The sequence below is a fragment of the Gopherus evgoodei genome, chromosome 10 (genome assembly GCF_007399415.2).
Source record: "Gopherus evgoodei ecotype Sinaloan lineage chromosome 10, rGopEvg1_v1.p, whole genome shotgun sequence".
Taxonomy (NCBI): Eukaryota; Metazoa; Chordata; order Testudines; family Testudinidae; genus Gopherus; species Gopherus evgoodei.
The window spans coordinates 16,463,924-16,487,247 of record NC_044331.1 but is presented as its reverse complement, the minus strand read 5'-3'; the positions used below and the strand labels follow the sequence as shown (position 1 = coordinate 16,487,247).

Below are 23,324 nucleotides of genomic sequence, written 5' to 3'. Positions count from 1 at the left end.
ACTACCATGCTATGCCATTGCATGACACTTGGAAACACTGTTCACAACATCATAAATGAGGATCTTTAACCCAAAAAGACTGGGGGACCACTGAAATATCTTGATTTGCAAGACCTTGATTCATGCCCTCCCCCTAAGTTCCACAGCAAAGGAGTCCTTAGGAGTGCATGGTTCAAAGTCCACATCTGATTTTCAAAGTTAAAACCTCCATGATATGTTCCTGCAGCTACAAAATGGTTCTCTCCATCATCTGAAGTTGTAGATTACCTCACATGTTACCTGATGTAGTCAGACCCTTTTTGCAGTGCAATGTATCGGTCTTATCTGGTAATTGTCAGCAACCACTTTTCCTGCAGAGTTCAGAATTTTAAAGGCATTGATTAAAGAAAATTAATCTTTTAAAAATCAAGTCAAAAGCCTGAATGGCTGAGCAACTGCACACAAAATCTCACTTGTTCCACAATATTTGAAAGCTGTTTAATCAGAAGAAAGAATCACCAAGAGAAATGTAAACTGCAGATCAGATCCAGAGCGGAATTTGAGTCCTATTTCTGCATATTTGTAAGTTTTGTAAAGAATCCAATGCAGGGTGAGCTTACATGTGCAGTTACAAAAAACTCACACACTTTCTTATAGTTATAGCACATAGCCTTTAAATGGACATTGGTGATTAGATGTCTGTGAACATCTGTTGGCAGAGTGACTATCCAGGACTTGACAAGAAAGGCAGCTATGAGTCACAGAACAACTGCAAGAGGGCCTTGTCTACATTGCCAATTTACAGTGCTGCAACTTTCTCACCTGGGTGTGAAAAAACACTTTTTTTTTCAATTTCGAGAGGTTAGACGAAAAACAATTTCATGTGCCTCATTTGCCCCAGAGTTCCCTGTCACTTTTATGATCACATTTGCCTATTTTAAAGTTCATTTTTATGTCTTGTTGCTGTACAAAAGACAAGTAGGGAGAAAAAAAAATTATTGACTATATACAAAAAGTGTTTTCAAATGCACAAGTTAAGAATGACAATGACTTTATTCCCTCCAGTCTTTCAATAGGTAGGTGTTACTTGTCACTGTAGGTAAAATAAATTCAGATAAAAGTTGACTTAATTGCTATTCAGACCTACAAGGGTATCCGAAAGCATTGTACCTGGAGAAACCAGAGACAAGAGGTCCAAATCGAAATAGAGGGCTGAAAGGAATCAGTGAGACAGATACCAGTGATGAACACAAAATACCCCCGTTTTTTAAAATTTTATTTAATCAAAGTTAAGACGTGGATAAACATAAATACAGCACAGTTACTTCAGATCATTCTTCATATTTGTGTACATACAGACTGATGAATGTAATCCCAGTGAAACCTTCAGTCAGCAATGAAGTGCATACTAGCCTACCCCGCCCCCCCCCACACACACGAAAACAAAATCTAATTTTTTTTTTTAAAAACCACACAAACTTATAATCTCAGTACACACTCTCTCATTACAAATGATTCATACATAAATAGGTAGTGGGTGCAAACAAGCTAATATGCTAACATGTATAACCTTTCTTGTTAATGAAAACCAGAAGCAGCCATAATGATTAAAATACATTCAGTTACTGATAACTAGTTGTGCCATGAGGCATTACCAAAAAAGAAATCGTGCTGCAGAGAAAAGCTATATACAACAAGAAAATAAACTGCAAAGTTAATGCATGCATGTTTTGTACTGGAAAAGCACAGCCCTCCCATGTTTTCTCCATGTTTGTTATAAAAGCCCTCTGCACTCAACTAAAATTAAAATGATCTTAAAGGATAATACTTATAAAGTTTTTACTTAAGTCTTCAGCCACAGAAAACGGCAATGAAAATAAATGTTCAGAGTCATTTTCAAAACAAAAACAAAAAAAATCTATTCTTCTGATGACATGCATGATTAAAAGGTCTAGGCAAGATACACTGCTCTACATTCCTGATGACTAAGGAAAAAGCTCAAGTCAATTTAATCTGCAGATGGTCTAGGGATTTTATATTCCAGCAGAAGTAGCAGTTCAGATCTTCTGAATCTTTTCCCCAACAACTACAGGATTTTCTTTCCTGATTTTCTCAGCAGCATCAGCTTTGTAATTGTAAGAGCAACTGTGTACATCTGAATAACGGTGCACACCACAGTAAACGTTTCCACACCGGCATTCAAACCCTGTAAACAGAAATATTGACCTATTAAGACAGACACTAAAGACAATTTAATTCTACAGGTTTAGCTTTTTTAATATCCTAAATACTACATTCACATTTGGTACCAACTAATCTCAGTCACCAGCAGTCAGTCAAAGCCAGTTTCTGCTGCCAAAATTGCTGTCATATAAAGCACCAAAGTAATAAATCTTTGTTGTAGTGATTATAATAAAGAGCCCTCACTTCAAACATGCATCACTATACAGCACTACAAAAATATACTCCCTCAAGACTTTCTGCAGACATTTTTTTCAGTCATCACACAGTGGAACGACTCGAGTGATTTTCAAATACTTAAACTGAATCATACCACTTCATTATGAAGGCTGATTAATGAGCAGACTGTTACATTTACCTCAACTCCCCAGGCCATTATATAGGAGCTCCCAAACAGAAGCATTTGTAATGAAGATCATTTTGCTTAATAAATGATATAGTTAAACACAAAGACATATGAAAAGTCCTCTTTAATCAGAGCTACTGGTTGAAAACCCCTTAGGGCCAAGTTTTACTTCAAATACATCAAAGTCAACAGATTAACCCACACATGAATCTGAAGGCAGAATTTGGTCCTCTGATATTAACTGCATAACTTAGTCTTGGATTAAGAAAGAAAATAAAATATTTCTTACCAGTAAGTCCCACCTTCTTCCGGCACATGAAACAGCGATTCTTTTTCTGTTTTGGTTTGTCAAGTGACTTGTCTTGTTCTTCAGATGTAGACTCTGCACTCTCTGACACTAAAGCTAATATAAAAGAGATAAAACACTGAAAAAAGAGTGGAAGAAAATTGCAAGAGATTTGTTTGAGCCACAAGAGAATTTTGTAACTTCAGGCTCTGGGACTTGTAACCTTGTTGTAATCAATTTTTCCTTCCATAATCTACAATCTAATCATGTGTGGAACTCTGCTTTAGCAATATTTCTGCATCACACAACAAGTGCACTTGAGCTCCCTCTTTCAAAATTTAAATTATCCAATCTGACTCATCCAAGAGAGAAGTCAGTTGACAGTACTGAATGTTTTATATACATTTTATAACATACAAACGTAAGAACTAGTAAGATAAAGAAAGACCAAGGTTTAAGTATACACACACTGTTCCTTTTAAATCTCAAAAACCAAGATTTGAAAATGGACCTGAAGTTATCAAGTTTGGCGAGATGCAAGTGTAAGGTTTAACAGTTCCATAAAATTGTTACAATTAGCAGTATTCAAAGCTGATTCAAGTGAGAAGCACAGATAATTTACCAGAGTTTAGCAAAACACTCCTCTCTTCTGCAATGCTGCCTCACAATGCTATCTTGCTGAGGATAACAATACTGGATCAAACAACTTTCAGGATGTCATATTTATGCTACTGAGATGCAGCTTCTCTTTCCAGCTACTGGAGGCTAAAGTGAAGACATCCACTGCCAATGGAGAAACGAATTTAATTATGAAATCTGAGGGAGAAGGAATTACCCGAAATGAAAACTACATCCTTTTGGGAAGGTGGAGCTGTAATGTTTCCAGGCAATTCTAATCTTCTCTCACATCTTAAAGTGAGACATGGGCTGCATATGGGAGAATCCGAGTAGAGAACATACAACTGAACAAGTTGCCTGACCCAAGAAAAACATGACTGGTATTTTGTTCAGTTGCTGCCCTCTTCTCTACACCTTGGTGTATCCAAAACTTAAACAAACTGACAGCAAGGGAAATTAACCTTGTTTTAAATGGTCTGTAAGCCAAACACTACTACCAGCTATCTGCTAAGTCACAACAGGACAAGCTTGCACTGCCTAGGGTGTAGGAAAGTGAGCAGAAGATATAGGATGTGCAAGGAAAGGGACAGAGAAAGAATGAAAGGAGGCTGCAACTGGGTGAATGCCAGCGGAAACCAGGTTAATCATATACATTCCAAGGAAGGGATACAGCAGTAGTCCTAAAAGTTTGTCTGAACCTTGGCTACTTTTTCTGACAATATACACACAGCTCCATGCTTACCAAGCAGAATCTGTCAGAGATACGGTGAAGTAACACTTAACAGCTCTCTACCAACTTCACTACTCCTCCTAAAGACTCATCTTTACTTGACAGTTCATGCTTTTTTTTACTGTCAATATTATCTGAATGTTTGGGGTGTGCTTAGTATGTACATACAACTTTGAAATTATCAATGGTCCAACTATAACTGTCTTCAAGCATTTGTTAACTAGAAGTCCACTTTGTAGACTGGCAATCTGACACTTTGAAAACTAAAAATAAAAGGTTACAGAGAAAGGAAAGTAAGTTTGGATGCAGAACAGGAGAATCTAAGTCTTTTAGGACTAGCAGGATGAAATTCTAAGGTAACCAACTCCACTCATTTACTCAAAGAGACTTGGGACAAAGCATGACGTGCAACAGCATGTACAATGGTGGCAAGGTGTGTGCAAGAGAGGAAAAACCTCATTTTAGTGAGTTAATATCTTAAAAGTTACTGTTTAAGGAAAATTAGTGAGCCACAAAATACTAAATAGCAAAATAAAGGTTTGTTACAGCAAAGATCTAATGCAAATAAATACATCAATTTGGTTGAAAGGTTAACTTAGTGAGGATAAATATATAAATGAAACATCCATGAAGACATCCATTCCATTGTAAAGCAATATTACCATCATGACACATTTGTACCAAAAATTTTATATGACTTAATAAATACTATACATTTGGTGACATATAAGTAAAACTTTCACTAACCTATAGTACATAGTTTAAAATCTGTATCATACATCTCTCCACTCTCTCTGGAACCTTCATCTAGGAAGTCAGGATCATCTACATTATTTTCTCTGTTTGCATCATAAAGTAAGTGTACTTTGTTTCTGAGCCCCCTGTAGTATGAAGTCAATCTAAAATATCCATCAGCAAGTCCTCTCCCATATGGTCTACTGAAATTCTCTAGGTGAGGTCCACAGATGCTGGTTGGGTTGGCACATTTTAGATCCATTTCATTTAAATGTCTCAATAATCTGTGCTCATTTTAAGTTACTCATTTGCACTTTCTGTTTAGTTTTAATTACTTGCATTTCAGGAGTTATGACAGGTAGTCGATCGCGGCAAACACTACATTTTATATTGCTTGTTTAACAGTGGATGGGCTAAAGGGACATCTTAAAATATCCTTTGGCTGCAGCAATAGTAATACAGGAAAGATCAGATGCGCGTGAAGCAGGGGAAGGTGAGAAATAAGCAAGAGGCAATGTTGTTTGCCAGTTACCAGTTATTTAAAGTGGCATTGCCAAAGTTTTCTTTCATGCAAGATATTGAGCCTCATCCTCTGCCCCTCCTCATTCCACTTTGTACTTCTTAAGCACTAAAGCTGATCTAGCTTCTTTCTACTTGTGTTACAGCAGCATTAAGGCGACTGAGGCCTTAGGACAGAGGAGGGCAAACTACGGCCCGCGGGACGCTCCTGCCTGGCCTCTGAGCTCCTGGCCTGGGAGGCTAGCCCCCCAGCCCCTCTCCTACTGTTTCCCCTCCCCCGCAGCTTCAGCTCACCCCACCCAGGAGCAATGCTCTGGGTGGTGAGGCTCTGAATTCCTGGGGCAGCGCAGCTGCAGAGCCTGGCCTGACCTGGTGCTCTGTGCTGTGTGGTTGCGGCGTGGCCCAGCTCTGGCGTGGCCTGGCTCCAGCTGGGTGGCCTGGCTCTAGCGCTGCCAGCCACAGGTGCTCCAGGCAACATGGTAAGGGGGCAGGGAGTGATGGGGGTGGATAGAGGGCAGAGGAGTTTGGGGTAGTGGTCAGGGGCAAGGATGTGGATAGGGGTTGGGGCAGTCAGGGGGAAGGGAGAAACAGGGGGATTGAATGGGGGCAGGGGTCCAAGGCAGGCAGTCAGGAAGCAGTGGGGGGTTGGATGGGCTGGCTGGGAACAGTCAGGGGCAGGGGTTCTGAAGGTGATCGGGGACAGGGAGCAGGGGTGTGTGGATGGGGCAGGGGGGCCAAGGGAGCCATCAGAGAATGGGGAGGGGGGGGTTGGATGGGGCAGGAGTCCCGGGTGGGAGCAGCAGATAGGAGGTGGGGGCCGAGCCACAACCCCCTCCCATAATCGGCCCTCCATACGATTTCCAAAACCTGATGTGGCCCTCAGGCCAAAAAGTTTGCTCACCCCTGCCCTAGTGGCTCCTAGTATCGGGGGGGGGGGTATTGGAAAGATAGTGTTAAAGCCACTTATACTTCCCTCCCTAGTGTAATCCAGTCTTCTTAGAGGGAGGGTGAATTCCTAAGTAGCAAAAAGCTTGGGAAAACAATGGAAGCAAAGACAACCCTTATTTAAAAAAAAATTACTAATGGAAAAGCAGCATAGCAACTGTCTGCTAGCACGTCTTCCCTGTTACAGCCTCCCTATTCTTGGGTTTCTAAGCTTCATGTAGGTAGATGATACATGGAAGTCAGCAGCCCCCTTATAATGTGTGTTTCAGACACCTTTAAACCTCTTGCGGTTTGAACTTTAGCCCCACTGGCCTGTAACTCCTCCTTGCACTATAGTTGCAGTAGCACAGTAACACTTCTAGGCTACCCTCCTGAACCCAACTCTTGCAAGAATATGCTGAACTGTGGCGCTGAGTTTGTGTAAAACAACCCCACTATAAAGTAAAGGACCTTTGACTTGCATAGGAGTAATGACTATTAATCTTAATTACATAAACAAGAGCTTTGGAGGCATAGCAGTGCTTGCTGCCTGTATTAGAGCTAGTTGCAAAGGAGAGTTTTTGTATGCCTAATTGGGCCTGTCCAACAAGAGAATCCCATATTAATGCAACAAGGCCGGGGACCAACCTGAGCAAGGAGTGAAAATGGCTGGTGCAGTACTAAGTATTTAGACTGCAAAGCCCAGAAGGGTCATGCAGTAACCAGATAATGTCTTTATCTGATTAATACACAGAGAAATCAAGAGCCTCAACGCTCCCTTCCAGAAACAAACAGTTTTGATAGATAACATTCAAAAAACACATGAGGCTAGAAGTACAATATATTGAAGAGAACACTTCCAATGACCCAAAAGGTCTTTTCTACTTCTAATTTCGATAGGACCAGTTGTGCATCCTAAATCTGCAAGGTAAAGGGTCCCCACAATGTGCAGATCTATGTGAGGCTACGCTTAAGACACAGAGGTTGCACACTAGTACGAAAGCAACTTCACCATCTGATTCTCCTACAATTTGCTAAGGAGAAGCCCTAATCCAATGAACCCACTGGCTAGCTCAACAGATTGAGAGCCTCGCTGGCTAACCGTAGCAGGTCCAAAGGAGACTTGGGGTGGAGGGCACAATGCACTATGATGTATGTTTAGGAAGCTACAGGGAGAAGCTCGCTGGAGGGTATAGTTATGGAGATACGCAGGGCAGCTCTGCTGGGAATCTGAGCTTTGCTGGAGAGACTGTCTGGGGAAGGGTGCAGAAGACATGGAGCCAAACTGAAAGTAAAATGGAAGTAGACTGCAAAGATTGTTCCATCAGTTTCTACTGCAGAAAGGAAAACAAAAAGCACAGGATGGAGTAGTATTATCTGTGGATACTTTAAGTCTTCCCAGGTGATGTAATGCTGTGTCTGCAACATAAAATGTGTAAAATTTGAAGTCCGTAACTGTTATCATTGTTAAAACTACAGGAGTTCAAGAAAGCCTGAAAGGATAGTTGTCATCTTAATTGGGTGAAGCAAGTCTCCTAGGAGTCTGATAGCGGCCTAGAAATTTCAAGTTTGTGCTCCTTATTGAAATGAGCTATTTTTAGAATGAATAGTGTCAGGTTTTCTGTTTAAGGGATTTTAGCACAACTCCAAATGGAAAAAACAGAAAATATTCACAACTGTGGAGCCACTAGGGCGCTTGCTTAATATTGCTCCACGTTGCCTTTTGCAATAAATGTGCTCTTTTAAGCACTACAGGCAATATATGCAAACTAAATCTGAGCAGTTCTGTCACAGCTCTGACCCAAAGCCTTTTGAAGGCTATGGAAATGTTCCCATTGACTTCCATACGCTTTCAGTCACACCAGCAGATATAGTGAGCACCACTGCATTTACCTAAGATATTCAATACTGCATGCAATGTGTTCCCTGTAGTTAGTCCATTTTTATTTTAAATAATAGTCCAGCTCAAAAGATTATTGACTTATGGACTGGACAGACAAAGACGAGTCACCAGTGAGCACCATCCAGTAGTCAGACAAGACAGATAGTCCTTTCATACATTTAGCGAAGTTCATTTTCACTGAGCTCAGTCAAGTTTCATGACGGCACACAATGCCCAGTGACTTAAATCAAGCTATTTCTACTTCCTGGCCATCTACAGAGGAGGCCTGAGAGCCTAGTTTTTTGGTCTCAATCTTTTGCTGTTCTGGGCCAATGTATCTACCATCACACTGAGTGCACGTTTCATTAAAAAGCTCTCAACCCTACCACTTGTTGAAACTCACTCCCATTCTAAAGGTTACGCAGATATTGCCATTAAGCAAGAAAAAAGGCAGACCAGCCTTTAGCCCTACTATGCTGCGTATCCCCTTAAGTGACCTTTACATTATAGTCAGAAGAAGTCAAAGAATATTGGAGAGTTTAGCTGCACATGAACAAAAGTACTACTGTGTTACCCTGCATTTAGCAGGGAGCATACATGAAGATAATGCAGGTCTGTAGCACTACAACTTGCAAAGTGGTTTACCTGAACATTTCTAGGGCAAAAACCTCATGAGGGGAAAAAAAAGTTAGATTTTATCTTAATGCATTTTATCTTGTCATATTAGGGATAATGCTCACAAGATATGAGAATGTTCACAATTAATAGCTTTTAGAGTTATCCAATGTCTTTAGCTTTGCTACAGTATTTAATACCTGCAAACAGTTTGAGTAAACAAACTGTAGAACATACTGACTATTTGAAAGCCAGGTTTGCTGAAGTTTCCTACCTCTTCCTTGATCTGTTTTGCAAGGCATAACACAAACTTGGGTGTATAAAGGCAAATCCACACAGACTAGATCAAGTCAGAGCCATCTGAGGGAATTTGTAACCTGGCAATTTTACCTAGGTTGCCTGAACATGTTACATGATATCTGCACAAATGCAAATAATACTTCATATGTCTGTTTGCTAGTTTGTTTTTTTAACTTCTAGGAGAGTCTAAGTAAGTGTGATTTGTCCAAGCTCTCATTTACACTTGCAGCTGCATCTAGCATATGTGTAGCCACATGCTACAGGGAAAGGCAGACTGCAGCCACAATGCTGTGTGTAGCTACATGTGGCAGTGAAAGGCTCTGGCAGTTGGATAGTACACTGCGAAAAACAAAGTGTAGATATAGGAGACACAGCTTGGACATGTAGAGAGACATCCAGGGTATATATTCTAGGATTCTGGCATCTCTTTACTTGCCTAGCCAGTGGTCTCCAAAGTGGGGTGCGTGCACCCAGGTGGTGCGCAAGAGAATCCTTCGGGGTGCGCGGCAGGAGGAGCATCGCTGGAGCAGCGCCACTCCCCCACCCCCGGCTGTTCAGCCAGGAGTCCGAGCAGCTTTCCACCCTTCCCTTTCCCTCCCCCCCGGCAGTTCGGCCAGGAGTCCAAGCGGGAGCAGGGGGTGTATGCTCAAAAATTTTTTACTGATGGGATGTGCGATCAAAAAAGTTTGGAGACCACTGGCCTAAGCAGTGCCTCAGTGTCTACACTGCTGTTTATACCTGTGCTAGCTGGGTATGCAATGTCCGCACACTGCCTTAAGTGCAGACCTACCCATTATTGCAGCCTTGTGTGTTCTGTTACACAAATCTAATAGTAACCAATTTAGATTCCCACAAAAAGCATTAGTGCATACTTTATCCTTTATTAACTGACCAGTATGGAACATACTCGTAAACATCAAATGATTTATTTGAATGAGGTATGTTTGGTTTATGTTGATTATACTGTGCAGAATATTTTCATTTTGAATTCTCAGCTGATGCAGTGTTATAGGCAATAAAGAATTAATGCTTCAATTTGGCACTTAATGCCCCACTCTGCTTTAACCAGAAATTACAAGCTATTGGGGGGAGGGATAGCTCAGTGGTTTGAGCATTGCCCTGTTAAACCCAGGGTTGTGAGTTCAGTCCTGGAAGGGGCCACTTAGGGATCTGGGGCAAAAATTGGTCCTGCTAGTGAAGGCAGGGGGCTGCACTTGATGACCTTTCGAGGTCCCTTCCAGTTCTAGGAGATTGGTATATCTCCAATTATTACCTTATTACCTTTATGGGAGCTACTGAAGCAGCTACCAAAACATGAAACTTTCTTAATTTAAAGTGACTAGGTACAACTTTCTCATGCACAAAGCAAGAATTGCTTCTTAGAAGCAGGAATTTTAGAAAGCTAGGGTAAGTAAAATGGGTAAATTGCACTGTGATAATATTAAATTTAAAAAACTGTTCGATCTATAGTATCTTGGATTCCCCAAGAGATACTAATAGATCCTCACACTACTAGCATGAATGCGAATTTCATTCCATTTTTTTAACATTATCTTATCTCACACAAAATTGTAGCTTGAAAACGTGTTTGTGTAGAGTCAAGCTAGCTCCAAGCAAAAATTTTGTTTGCTAAGCGTCTAAACGAAAAAATTAAGTGCTACCTGCGAAACCTGGAAGTGAACAGACTGAACTTTGTGTTTGCAAAGTACAGTGTTAGTGGTCTGCATAGAAACTCCCTTCAAAAGAGAGAGAGGGCTGACTGCCACCACTGGAGAGCAGTTATGAATTTGCTTGTGACAGGGAATTCCATGTCTGGGTTATCATGGTTTAGATCTGTAGTTACTAGATGCTGGTGATCCTTACAGTGAAACAGGCAGTAAAATGAGGCATGAGACCACAACGTCCAGAGTTCCTCAAGCACCAGGGAAAGGAAAATTCCCATTATAGTAACTCCTCACTTAACGTCATCCCATTGTAACGTCACTGATCTACTAGAGAACATATTCATTTAAAAGTTGTGCAATGTTTGCTTATAATGTTGTTTGACCATGGGGGCTTGGAACCAGGGTGGGCTGGCAGCACCCCCCCCAATCAGCTCCCGTCCACCCCACTACCCAGGCGCCTCCTGGCTGCTAGCAACCCCACCTCCCCTCCCCATGCTGCTCGCCTGCAGCAATCAGCTATTTTGCAGCACTCAGGAGGCTCGGGGGGAGGAGCGAGGCCGCAGCACGCAACCTCCCCCTCCCTCCCCATGCCTCCCACCCACAGCAATCAGCTGTTTCATGGCATTCAGGAGGCTGAGGGGAGGTGGGAGGAGTGAGGACATGGCACACTCGGGGGCGGGGAAGGAGGTGGAGCAGGGGCAGGAAGCGGCGTGGCAGGGGTGGGGCCTTGGGGAAACGGGGTGGAGTGGGGGCAAGCCTAGGGCAGAACTGGGGGTTGAGCACCCCCCGCAGCACTTTGGAAAGAACAGCAAGAGGAGCAGCAGGACGATCCTCCTTCTTTCACCCTCTGACTCCAGACTTCAACCAAGCTTCAGTCGTCATTGCTGAGTACAGTATTAAATTGTTTGTTTAAAATTGTTTCAAAATTATACTGTATATGTAGATAATGTCTTTTGTCTGGCAAAAAAAATGTCCCTGGAACCTAACTCCCCTATTTACATTAATTCTTATGGGGAAATTGAATTCGCTTAACATTGTTTCACTTAAACTGGCATTTTTCAAGAACATAACTGTAACATTAAGTGAGGAGTTACTTTATCAGTGTTCTAATTTATGTGAGCCTGCCCTCTGGTGAAAAAACCAACCAACAATATACTTTTCACTCTTTTGGGGGAGAAGGCAGGGTCATCTGGCAGTGCATCCAGATGGGCAAGCCTTGGAGACAGGAGGAGAAACCTCTTGTCAGCTGATTACCAGCTCCATATTCCAGAACGAACAGAACACCAAACTGGCCTCCAAGCACTTCCTTTAGGGCACTGGGTCAATGGAATGATACAGAATCCTTGTTATTTGAAGGCTACCACAAACCCTGAAAATCCTGAGATGACATGAGGCCAAAGTGAAATCTGGGATATTCGCAGCAAAGAGCCCTCTGAAAAGGGAGAGCAACCTGATCCATATCATTAATATTTTACTGCTGGGGAAATGTAGGGAAGCGGGAACCGTAGCTCACAAGACCAGACAGTGTCAGAATGGGAGATATGAATCTGCTGCAGAAGTAAAATAAGCAGTCTCAAGGTCAGGAGTCTTTCTGGACTACCCTTGTGTTTTCCCATCTGCAATACTGAGAAGGATACTAGAGTTTAATAGCTAGCCTGTCTTAGAAAACAGTGCATCTGCCCAGCTGCCCAGTCCATTCAGGGGACACTCATGTCATAAACAGATAGTTAAGGGTTAATAGAACAGGAGTACTTCATGTCTCTTTTGACTGTAAAGGGTTAACAAGTTCAGTGAGCCTGGCTGTCACCTGACCAGAGGACCAATCAGGGGACAGGATACTTTCAAATCTTGAGGGAGCAAAGTTTGTGTGTACTGTTAGTGTTTGGTTGTTGTTCACTCTGGGGGCTTAGAGTGACCAGACGTGCAACCAGGTTTCTCTCCAATCTCTCTGATACAGTCTCTTATATGTCCAGAATAGTGAGTACTAGGTAGATAAGGCGAGTTAGGCTTATGTTTGTTTTCTTTATTTGCAAATGTGTATTTGGCTGGAAGGAGTTCAAATTTGTATTTTGCTGAAAGGATTTTAATTTGTACTTGTATACTTAGGCTGGGAGGGTATTTCCAGTGTCTACCCTGTAACATATTCCATCTTAAATTTACAAAGATAATTTTTACTGTTTTTCCCTCTTTAATTAAAAGCTTTTCTTGTTTAAGAACTGATTGTTTTTTTATTCTGGTGAGACCCCAGGGGACTGGGTCTGGATTCAACAGGGAACTGGTGGGGAGAAAGGTCGGAAGGGGGAAAGAGAGGTTATTTTCTCTCTGTGTTAGGATTACTTTCTCTCTCAGGGAGAGTCTGGGAGGGGGAGAGAGAAGGAGGCGGGGAAGGTGAATTTTCCTCTCTGTTTTAGATTCAAGGAGTTTGAATCACAGTGATCTTCCAGGGTAACCCAGGAAGGGGAAGCCTGGGAGAGGCAACGGTGAGGGAAAGGGTTTACTTTCCTTGTATTAAGATCCAGAGGGTCTGGGTCTCGGGGGTCCCCAGGCAAGGTTTTGGGGGGACCAGAGTGTACCAGGCACTGGAATTCCTGGTTGGTGGCAGTGCTACAAGTACTAAGCTGGTAATTGAGCTCAGAGGAATTCATGCTGGTACCCATCTTTTGGATGCTAAGGTTCAGAGTGAGGAATTATACCATGACAACCCACTTGAAGAGTCTGTTGTAAAGTTTTTAGAGCTCAAATTGCTTTGTGAGGGCAGATTTGGCATGTGGATTGGCACAAGCCACCCATGTTCTTTTGCATATATGAATTAACTAGCATGGCCTCCAGCTTTTCCTATCCCATTCCCCTCACCAATTTTTCCTCAGAATCTTCAATTCATAGTCAAAGACATTTGACAATTAGTCCCAGTTCTATTGATGAGGCTCTGGAGGAAAGCTCAGCAGGTAGGTTCCTTCCTAGTCTGGACACATTTCTCTCTCTTCAGACGAGCTAGTAGGAGAGTGTCATGAGAGAGATTTGAGGACTTGTTCCTTCATTTTTAATAGGGCCAAAGGATGAAAGACAATTACAGATTCATCGCCAGGGAAGAAATCAATTGTAGGTCTCAAATCTTCTCAGGAGAAATAAATGGGTAAATCCAACCCTACACTGTCAGATGAGATCGCTCAATTCACTCCAGGACTACTGCAAAGAAAACAGTGGAAAGCCAATCTGGAACCACCTGAGCTCCCTTACCAAAAGGTAAGTGGTCTCTGTACTCATCTCAGAATCAGTCAGTTATAAGCTAGGAGTGGAGGTTCTGCTAGTTTTGGCAAGTTACCCCGTGGTTGGGGTCTCTTACAGCAAACCCTCATGGAGCAGGGACAGCTCACTGAAGAGAATGGGTGAGGAAGAACCCCTTACTTTTTCATTCACCTGTGGAAGGTAAAAACAAGATGGTAGATGCTGCAGAGATGGAATGACTTAACTGTGCTACAAGCTGAAACGAAGCAAAGTGAGTAGAGAGCAGAGCATGCCCTGGATGCAAGGAGAAGAGCCATAGGACTGGAGAATCTTGGAAAGTTATTTGCCAGCCTGAGAACCAGTAAGGAGAAGGGAAAACCCAGCTGTGTGGCAGGGAGACCAGACCATGGAAATATACTTTTTCCTAATATACAGTCCACAGCATTAGATCTCATATTAAAATTTTATCTTCATAGGTGAAACTGAGGAGTCTTCACTTGGGGGATAATTCCATATGAATAAGAGTAAGATATTTTACCAACTATAAGCCATGGCAGTTTGTCTGCAAAATGGAAATATAGAGATATGCATTTACACATGTTCATTTATGTACTGATGAATTTTGATGTGAGAATTTACCTTAGAAATATCTCTATTTTAAACTGTGACTACATAAACTAAAAAAGCATGAAACCACATAAAAGAACATTTTCCATGTTCTTCTATTTAGCACAGGTAGCAGTCAGTCAGAAAGACCGAGTGACACATCCTATCTCAAAGAGGGAGAACAGTATTCAAAATGATAAAGTTTAAACTTTAGAGTATATCTGAAGAGTGGGGTTCAGACATCGGGGTGGGTGTGATATAAGAATATAGCTTCAGTAATGTTTAGTAAATAATTAAGTTAGAGCAGTGCTTCCCAAACTTGGGACGCCGCTTGTGTAGGGAAAGCCCCTGACAGGCCGAACCAGTTTGTTTACCTGCCACGTCCGCAGGTCTGGCCGATCGTGGCTCCCAGTGCCTACGGTTCACCGCTCCAGGGCAATGGGAGCTTCTGGAAGCGGCAGCCCATACATCCCTCAGCCCGCGCCGCTTCCAGCAGCTCCCATTGGCCTGGAGCAGCGAACCGTGGCCACTAGGAGCCGCGATCAGCCAGACCTGCGGACGCAGCAGGTAAACAAACTGGTCCGGCCTGTCAGGGGCTTTCCCTACACAAGTGGCATCCCAAGTTTGGGAAACTCTGAGTTAGAGGTATAGCAGGTCTTGTATCTGTGGAAAAGCCAGCCTCATACTTCTAAATTTAGGGTGAGATTTTTTTCCAAAGGTGCTCAGCACTGCCCTAATCTTGCTCTCACTCAGGTGCAATTTAAATCAACGGAGCAAGACTAGACAACACTAAGCTCGTTTGAAAAATCCCACCGTTAAGGCCTCTCCACGATGCCTTGGGGTTGATACATTCATATCACATAAAGACCCTGAAGGTGGCCCTGCAACAGTCTGCTCCACTGTCCTTGTAGCTGAAACAGTCAAGAGTTTCTCTGCCACTGCGGTGAAGATAACCAACAGCATAGTGTGAAAGGGCCATTCCACGGTGGTGGCAAATATCAAATTAGTCCAGAACATTTGAACACTGCCTGAAACAGCTAAAGCCATCCTCCTCCTCAAGCAGTAAAAACCCTGAAGATGGATATCTGCACCATATCTGAAGTGACCAGGAAGCTGACCAGGAAGCAGTGAAAAGAAAGTTGAGGACCACATAATGATGATAATGCCTAGGTATTGCAAGGTTCTGAGAAAAATTAGGGACACAGAATTGGTAATTCCATTCTCTCCCCGCTCCCTCTACCCATCTCATAAAACTTAACACTATTATATATCTTTACTTATGATCATGTTAAATGTGCAAGCTTGCTGTAAGTAACAGAAAACCGTGTGGAAAAAATGCACTTTGTGCCAACCATAAAGATTTTAGGGCAGTATTAGTAAAGTCACCTACCCAGAAAAAAACAGTTATTTTCTCATGTATTTTCCATTTTCTTTCTAGCACCTGAATTTTAACCCTTGCTGCAAAATTACAGCAGGTTTGGTGTACATAATTTAATCTTTGATAAGATGCACATTAATAGTACATTAGATGTCCATCAGTCAGCCTTTTACCTACCAGATAATATTACATATTACAGTGTATTACCAGTTTCAAAACGGATTGAAGACCACTAGAATTCCTCACACTGCATCAGTGCTACAACAATGTATGCTGCTGCTAGCGTATTTACAGCTAATATCCGAACTATGTCAAAAAGTTCACAATCTAATTTGGGCAGATAAAAACAGACCATTGTTCGTTATCTATATTTTTAACAGCACCAAGTTTTCATCACTCAATAGTGAAAATCTGATTTTAATAATGTTTAAGTAAAAAATAATCCATTCATAATGTTAGCTAAATGCGTATTTCCCCAACCCCAGTTAAAACCCTAGCACTAAGGCGCACACTGATTTTAACTGCAATTTATATAGTTAGAATTCAAAATCAACTGAAATGTGAACATTTTTGTCAACCTTATTTGAAGTTTCCACCCAGGTAGTATTTCCCCATTAAAAGCACATGCATACCATGTTTTGTCGTCTTTCAGCTTTATGCAACATTGTCATTACATTGCCCAGAATGCAGATTATTAGAATTTATTATAAAACTACTCAAGATGTAAAAACAGCATAAATGTTTAATACGTGCTTTAATTATGCAAATTCAGACACTAACCTTGCAAATCTTCTGTTTCAGGTACTGTTTTGTCCACAGCTGTAATTTCTGCTTGGGACGATGCTACAGATTCTGTTAAAAGTGACTGGTTTGACACAGGACTAGGAAGAAAACAGTTGAGAATTCGTAAGAGCCAGGTACAGGCTTTATTTTCACAAAGATTGATCAGATATTATAATAGGACAACAACGCAGTGTGCCAAATCTTTTAATGTAGAACTTAAGGAATTCAATGGCAAATCACAGCACTAGTTAGTGTTTAAACAAAACAAAACGAAACAAAACAAAAAACAAAACTGATGAGAAGCCAAATATTTTCAGTTTCCATCGTAACACACACTTCAGTTAGGAGTAGGTTTGGCAAATTGAATTTTTATTTTCTCATTTTAACTGATAATACTGAGGTTTATTTTTAAGTTTATTTTTACCCATTTGAATTTTCATAGTTGCAAGAAATTATGGGGGAGATTAGACAAATTATTATTTAATGACACTAGGAATTGAGATTCAAACAGTTAAAGAGTTATAACCTTTAAAGCATAAATTGTCAACATCAAGTCAAAACAAACAAAGTAAATATACTTAAACCAAACCTTAATAAATTCTCAGGCAGGTTTGTCTTACTTTGTCTATCTGTAAATTTTGATAACTACTGATAGAAATATTTTGTCAGATTGCGTGTGTAGAGTGAAACCAATGTTTATCAAAATTTACAGATAATCTAATACTTAACTGCCTAGTTAAGAGTAATGACAACTAGATGAAGTAACAGTAGTGATTACTAAACCTCAGATTCACATACTGGTGTGTTTAACATGAGTAAGACAATTGCAGCTTGTCACTGTAAGTGGTCATTAGGCTGTAACCTGAATCCAGGAAAATAGGGGAATCTACTCAAATACTTAGGACTTCCACAGAACATCTTGCATTCTTCTCTCCCATTCTATCATCCCCTGTTACATAAGGAAGCCCGTACAACTTTGTGACTTGAGCCTTCAGCTACACTGACGATGCACTACTTGGAATAGATCAAAACTCCCAGGTGCTGTTAGGGTGCAGGGCAGGAGGTAGATTTTAAATTTAATACTTTTCTAAATAAAACAGAAGTTGAAACTTGCATAAGTGATTGAGGGTGACAGTGCACTTCCCTTTTAGGAATTCACTAACCCAGAGGTGGATTACAATTTTGTGGGGCCCTGGGCCAGAGCAAGCGGGGGGCCCCTCCCCACCCTTTTCACCTGCAGTGCCTCCCCCCCATGGCACTCCTGCCAGAGAATGGGGTCAGGGAACAGGGGCTTGCTCCTCCCGCCTGGGAGCAGGGTTGGGCGCGGGAGCTTCCCCTGCTCCCCAGCAGGAGCGCCAGGTGAGCAGGTGAAGCAGAGAAAGTCCCCACACCACAAACCCACTCCCTGGCAGGAGCACCAGGTGAGCAGGCAGAGGGGGACAAGCCACCGCACTCCAACCCTGGGGCACCAGGGTGCCCATTTTTCCAGGACCCCTCATTTGGTTGGGGACCCTGGGCATGGGCCCTGTTGGACCAGTACCTAAATCTGCCAAGCCAGATATTATCAGAGAACTGATGGAAGGAAAGAGAGGCTGGCTCTGGATACTAGCCAGGATCTGGGGGAGGAAGGGTAAAGGTGCCTTGCATCATTTCAGAGGGTTTTCCTCTGCCCCTGGGCCTATAATACTTTGACACTTTTCCAGACCTGGCATGAACTTTGTGCCGTTTGACTGGGTAGAAAAGCAGTATTACTGTGAAGTACAAACCTTCCACCCAAGCTGGAAATAGAAGGGCAACAGGATCATAAGATCAGCTAGCACTGCAGGTGGTATTCAGCTCATAACTCATACTTGTAAACTTGGGTATCAAGTTAACAGCTTTCATAAATATTGACTGAGAAGCTGTAAACTAGGTCTAGTTGTGTTCAGACAACTATAAACAAAGAAGTCTAATCTTACCTAACTGTAGTCTATGTTATGGCATTTTTAAAAAGGAGAAGCTTGGTTGATGAAGTTAGAAATTGCAAGTCAATTTACTTTAAATTTTAATATAATCTGCTTGTCTAGCATCTTCCATGCCAAAAGATCCCAATGCACTTGAAAAAATTAAACTGCTGTTGGGTTCATGTCATTCAACACTGAAATGCAATGACCAAAATAAATAAGTAAATACTCAGCTCTTACATACTGCTTTTCATTTGTAGATCTTGGAATGATTTACAAAAGACATATCTTTTACTAATTTAGACAGAGGTGAAGGAGACAGCAGTTGAGTAGCAGAGCTAGGAACAGAACTCAAATCTCCTATATCCTATTCTGAAAACCTATGCTCTATATCAGTGTTTCCCAAACTTGGGCGCGGGCCAAGGGACGTACTGGCTTCCACTTCCAGCAGCTCCCATTGGACTGGAGCAGCGAACCACAGTCAGTGGGAGCTGCGATTGGCCGAACCTGCGGATGCGGCAGGTAAACAAACCGGCACAGTCCGCCAGGGGCTTTCCCTACACAAGCGGCGTTCCAAGTTTGGGAAACACTGCTCTAGATGAGCTGATGAGCTGAAATGAAGCAAACAGTTCAATATGCAACACTGCAGTTCTCTTTACTGACACGCAATTAGAAGAGCTTTCTTGTCCAGTTAAAGTATTTATAATTAATAGTTACTATTTCTAAGAAAAATCACAGCCAAATCAACATGTGGAGTGATGAGACTTCATAGGCTCTTCTAGTGCAGACAGGATTTCTCTATGATCAGAAAGGTGTCACTGCAGAGATTTTGGCATTTGAGACTTTGAATTTAAAAAAAATTGTTTTCAAATATATTTATAAGATGATCTTGCTTGTATAATAGTAATTGGTACAGAAATCTCATTTTTAAGCATGCAAGATCAAATTGCTCATTTCTCATTCCCAATTTTTAATATTTAATTATTCAACCTCAGGACGTAGTTGAAACAATCATGTTTATATCAGTTTGTATGTAAAATATTGACTAATAAGCATAGACAAGATAATTTACCTTGGTTGCGTAGACTGGGTAGATGTAGAGTCTAATGTTGACTGAGTTTCCGGGACACTGCCTTCTGTGTGCTGTACTGGTAAAGACTCAGTTATACTACTGACAGAAGTTGCTGGAAGAAAGACACTAATGTAAAATGGGTTACACTGCCTTCTGGAGTTATAGAATTTATCCATAACAAAGATTCTTCCGCATCCGGTCGCAATTCAACATGCTATTTTAACATATGGTGAAATTCCTTGCTGAATCAGAGCCTACATTTTAATGTATTTATATTGTACTGTAATTACTTACATTAATTATGTCTGGTCACATTTGCCCACTTCCCACCCTTGTCCACCGAAAGCCCACACTGCACATATTTCAAAAAAGCAGCATTAAACAAAGGAAAGCATGACTGTTTTAAATTACTCAAAAGCTTCTACGAATAACTGGTATTTCAACTTCTCATTTCTGTAAGAGACTAATACCACAGAAGATATTTTAGAATATTTGGGACCAGTATCCAATTGCCCCTGTATGCCCAGACACGTTTCATCCAGCTATCATTTTACTTAACCCATTTCACTATGGGTCCACCACTGCACTTTTGGCAATGCCTCAGCCAATAACATGCCATTGAACTGAATGGAATATTAGGGCCTACATGAAATGACACATTCAGTAGCGCAAGTTATGCTTTCTACATGGTCTACTCCAGTCAACAAATACATAAAATGACATAGCTTAAAGCCAAGGAACTATACAAGTACCTCTGTGAAGATATTATACTGTGTCTATATCCAGAGAAGTCTGTAACAGACTGCCTGTACTAGACTGCCTGTACTAGAATGCAAATTTCTTCATTTGTTTATTCAATTGTAAAGAGAGACTTAGGCCATGGGAACACTATGGACGGAATCTCTGTGTTGACCCAACTTATTATTGAGCCAACTGGCAAGTAGCTCATTGAGTCATACTACCAGAAACACTGCCTCCAGGATCACTTGGTGTAGTGAATCATGACACCTCCAATGAAAGAGGTACAATTCTTGCCACAAAAGGTCGGATGTATTTTCACAGTCTGGCCAATAGAAATAATTTTGAAATTGAAGAACCACCTTCTCCAAGGCCAAGTACTATAGGATCTCCTGGGTTTTGTAAAACAAACAAAAAAAACCACAAAAAGCCACACACACCTACAAGAGGGAACAAACAGTAACATAAAATCGCAGTAACATACAAAGATTCCGTTGAAATACTCTTAGAACAGGTCCACACCTAGGGGCCCAGATCCTAGAGTCATGGGCTATCAGAACCAGAGCTTTTCATTTAAATGAATCTCTGGCCCTGGTGGTTGTGAAAAAGCTTAAAAATGTGACCTAAATGTAATCCATACTGTGAGGTTTACCAGAGTCTGCACGCAGTTTTCAGCAGCAGAAGCTGCCATTAGTCACGAAAAAAGTCTGGCCCCACATTCACCACAAGAACACGCCAGGGTTTAGCTACACATGAAAGACCACCATATCATGGGGCTAGTGGGACCCTGCTGCTGCTTTCACCACTACTTGGAATGAGAGGGACACTACCAATGGTTCAGAGGGGAAGGAGTCTCCTAGCTGCTCTAGGCAGCTGAAGGTGAGGAAGGAGAGGCCCCTGGTTGTAACTGCTGCCCATTCCAAGTGGTCAGGGGATGGAGGACCTCTGCTGCTGACCTGGAGTAGGGCCAAAGTGCAGGAAGCCCAAGTGAAGTGTGCCTCAAGCTTTGCGTTGTCCTAATCCAGGCGAGAAGACAGACTGCTGTGGCAACTTTTCTAAAAACAATGCTTCCTGAGTTGTGTTTGAAGTGTCAATCTTAATATTGCACCAATGATTTCCAGAATTTAATATTTAGATTTTGTTCTAAATATTTTTCATCTGCCCCAGACAGGTTGTTCTCTGTAGAGTCAGTAATTCCTGATAAATCTTCTCTGAAGAGAATTTCTAGCATTTTTATGATGATATTGGACACCTGGTGCTTATTATATCTTACCAGAAATAAATGCAAGGCACAAAAATATAAACTACAATTACACTTATAAAAAGATTATCCACAGTATGTTTATTTCATTTTAAAGTGGATTAAAAAAATTCTGTAAAACAGTAGGGACTTTTTGGCAGCAGTACAGTGGATTGCCCCCTCTCTCATTCTTTGTGTTATCATTGGCTGCTGAAAAAAAAAAATCAAACCCCCACTTCCAAAAGGATAAGGCAGGGTCAGGAATAGAATCTCACTCTAATGTAGCACACAAGCTTTGCTCAAATGGGAATCAACATGTTAGATATTAATCTAATACTTATCAGCATTACTTACCAGGAGGGCTAATTCTACCATTACTACTATTCTGCCTTTGAAGGTGTTCTTTATAGCAAATTGAACACATTCCATTTGTACGAGGGTTTCCATAAAATCCGCATCCAGTGGAACAAAGCATAGGCACTTGGCTATGGTTAGTTTCTTGAGCCATTTTCCTCTTCTGTAAACCTGAAATTCACATACACAGCCAATGATCTAGTGAACTCAGATGACTGTCACCTGTTGCATTTTAAAATACTAAGGTTCCTACTGCTTTGGCATCATCTATTCCAGGTACAAAAGTCTACTTTAGAAAAAAGGATCTTTGGGTTAAATTCTCTACAATTGTTTCATGGAAATCAGTGTCTTTAAAAAAACAGACCCACCACCAAATTTCAAGACCCTGGTTAAAAAATAAAACTGCAGAAGAATGAGCATCTTCCATTGACTTTGGTGGTAAAGACTGTACAGGACTGAGCCATTTTAAATGAATGTGCAGTAGGGTATAAATTTTCATAAACATACCGTTGTTTTTTTTTACTTTCGTGTGGAGCATTCAGTAACTCATCACTTTCAGAGAGACTATATTAATTCCTAGACTACACCCTGAAAGCACACTTTTTGAAGCTTGTACTCATGACACTACTCAAACTCTTAAAGTATAAACTGAAGACTAAAGAAGGGAAATATTCCTGCTTACTTCACAACACTGAATCATGAACAGCAACTACAAAAATTGTCAGTCTATTTCTCTGAATTTAGGAATCTGTTACATTATAAATTCATATTCAGAAGTTACCATTTTGGTCAGGACTAGCATTTGAACAGATACATTCCTCTATACCTCAAGTCCAACAAGATTTTTGCATTTTTGGAATATTCTTTCATACAATTTAGATCACATGTGGTAGTCAATTTGATAAGTGTTGCTTTGCAAGTTACCCTGTCTTTTATTTGTATTTCTCTCCTTATTAACAAGGAACATTTGTCTTGCAAGCTAAAAAGCTCAGATGGCCTTCTCTATCATGAACTTCTGTGACGAATTTCCTTAGCAGTTCTCAAGTGACAACTCTTAGATCAGGCTATTGGAATCTATACCATAATACATGAATTCAATACAATCACTTTGTCTTCTTCACACTCAATCAAACCTCCAAAGCTGAC

The 23,324-nt window shown here is 41.2% G+C and overlaps 1 protein-coding gene across 4 annotated transcripts in view; it reads right to left on the bottom strand.

The window, feature by feature from the left end:
- Positions 1 to 1,237: 1,237 nt before the first annotated feature.
- The window catches only part of ZFAND6 (zinc finger AN1-type containing 6), a 52,351-nt gene continuing 30,264 nt past the window's right edge, over positions 1,238 to 23,324 (bottom strand). For all 4 annotated transcript variants that reach the window (XM_030577831.1, XM_030577833.1, XM_030577830.1 and 1 more), the window contains 5 exons: positions 22,179 to 22,349; positions 19,847 to 19,958; positions 16,829 to 16,929; positions 2,856 to 2,969; positions 1,238 to 2,185 (listed from right to left, as the gene is read on the bottom strand). In XM_030577831.1, coding sequence (XP_030433691.1) covers positions 2,037 to 2,185; positions 2,856 to 2,969; positions 16,829 to 16,929; positions 19,847 to 19,958; positions 22,179 to 22,332 — 630 coding nt within the window. In that variant the 5' untranslated portion in view covers positions 22,333 to 22,349 and the 3' untranslated portion in view covers positions 1,238 to 2,036. The remainder of the gene's footprint in view (positions 2,186 to 2,855; positions 2,970 to 16,828; positions 16,930 to 19,846; positions 19,959 to 22,178; positions 22,350 to 23,324) is intronic.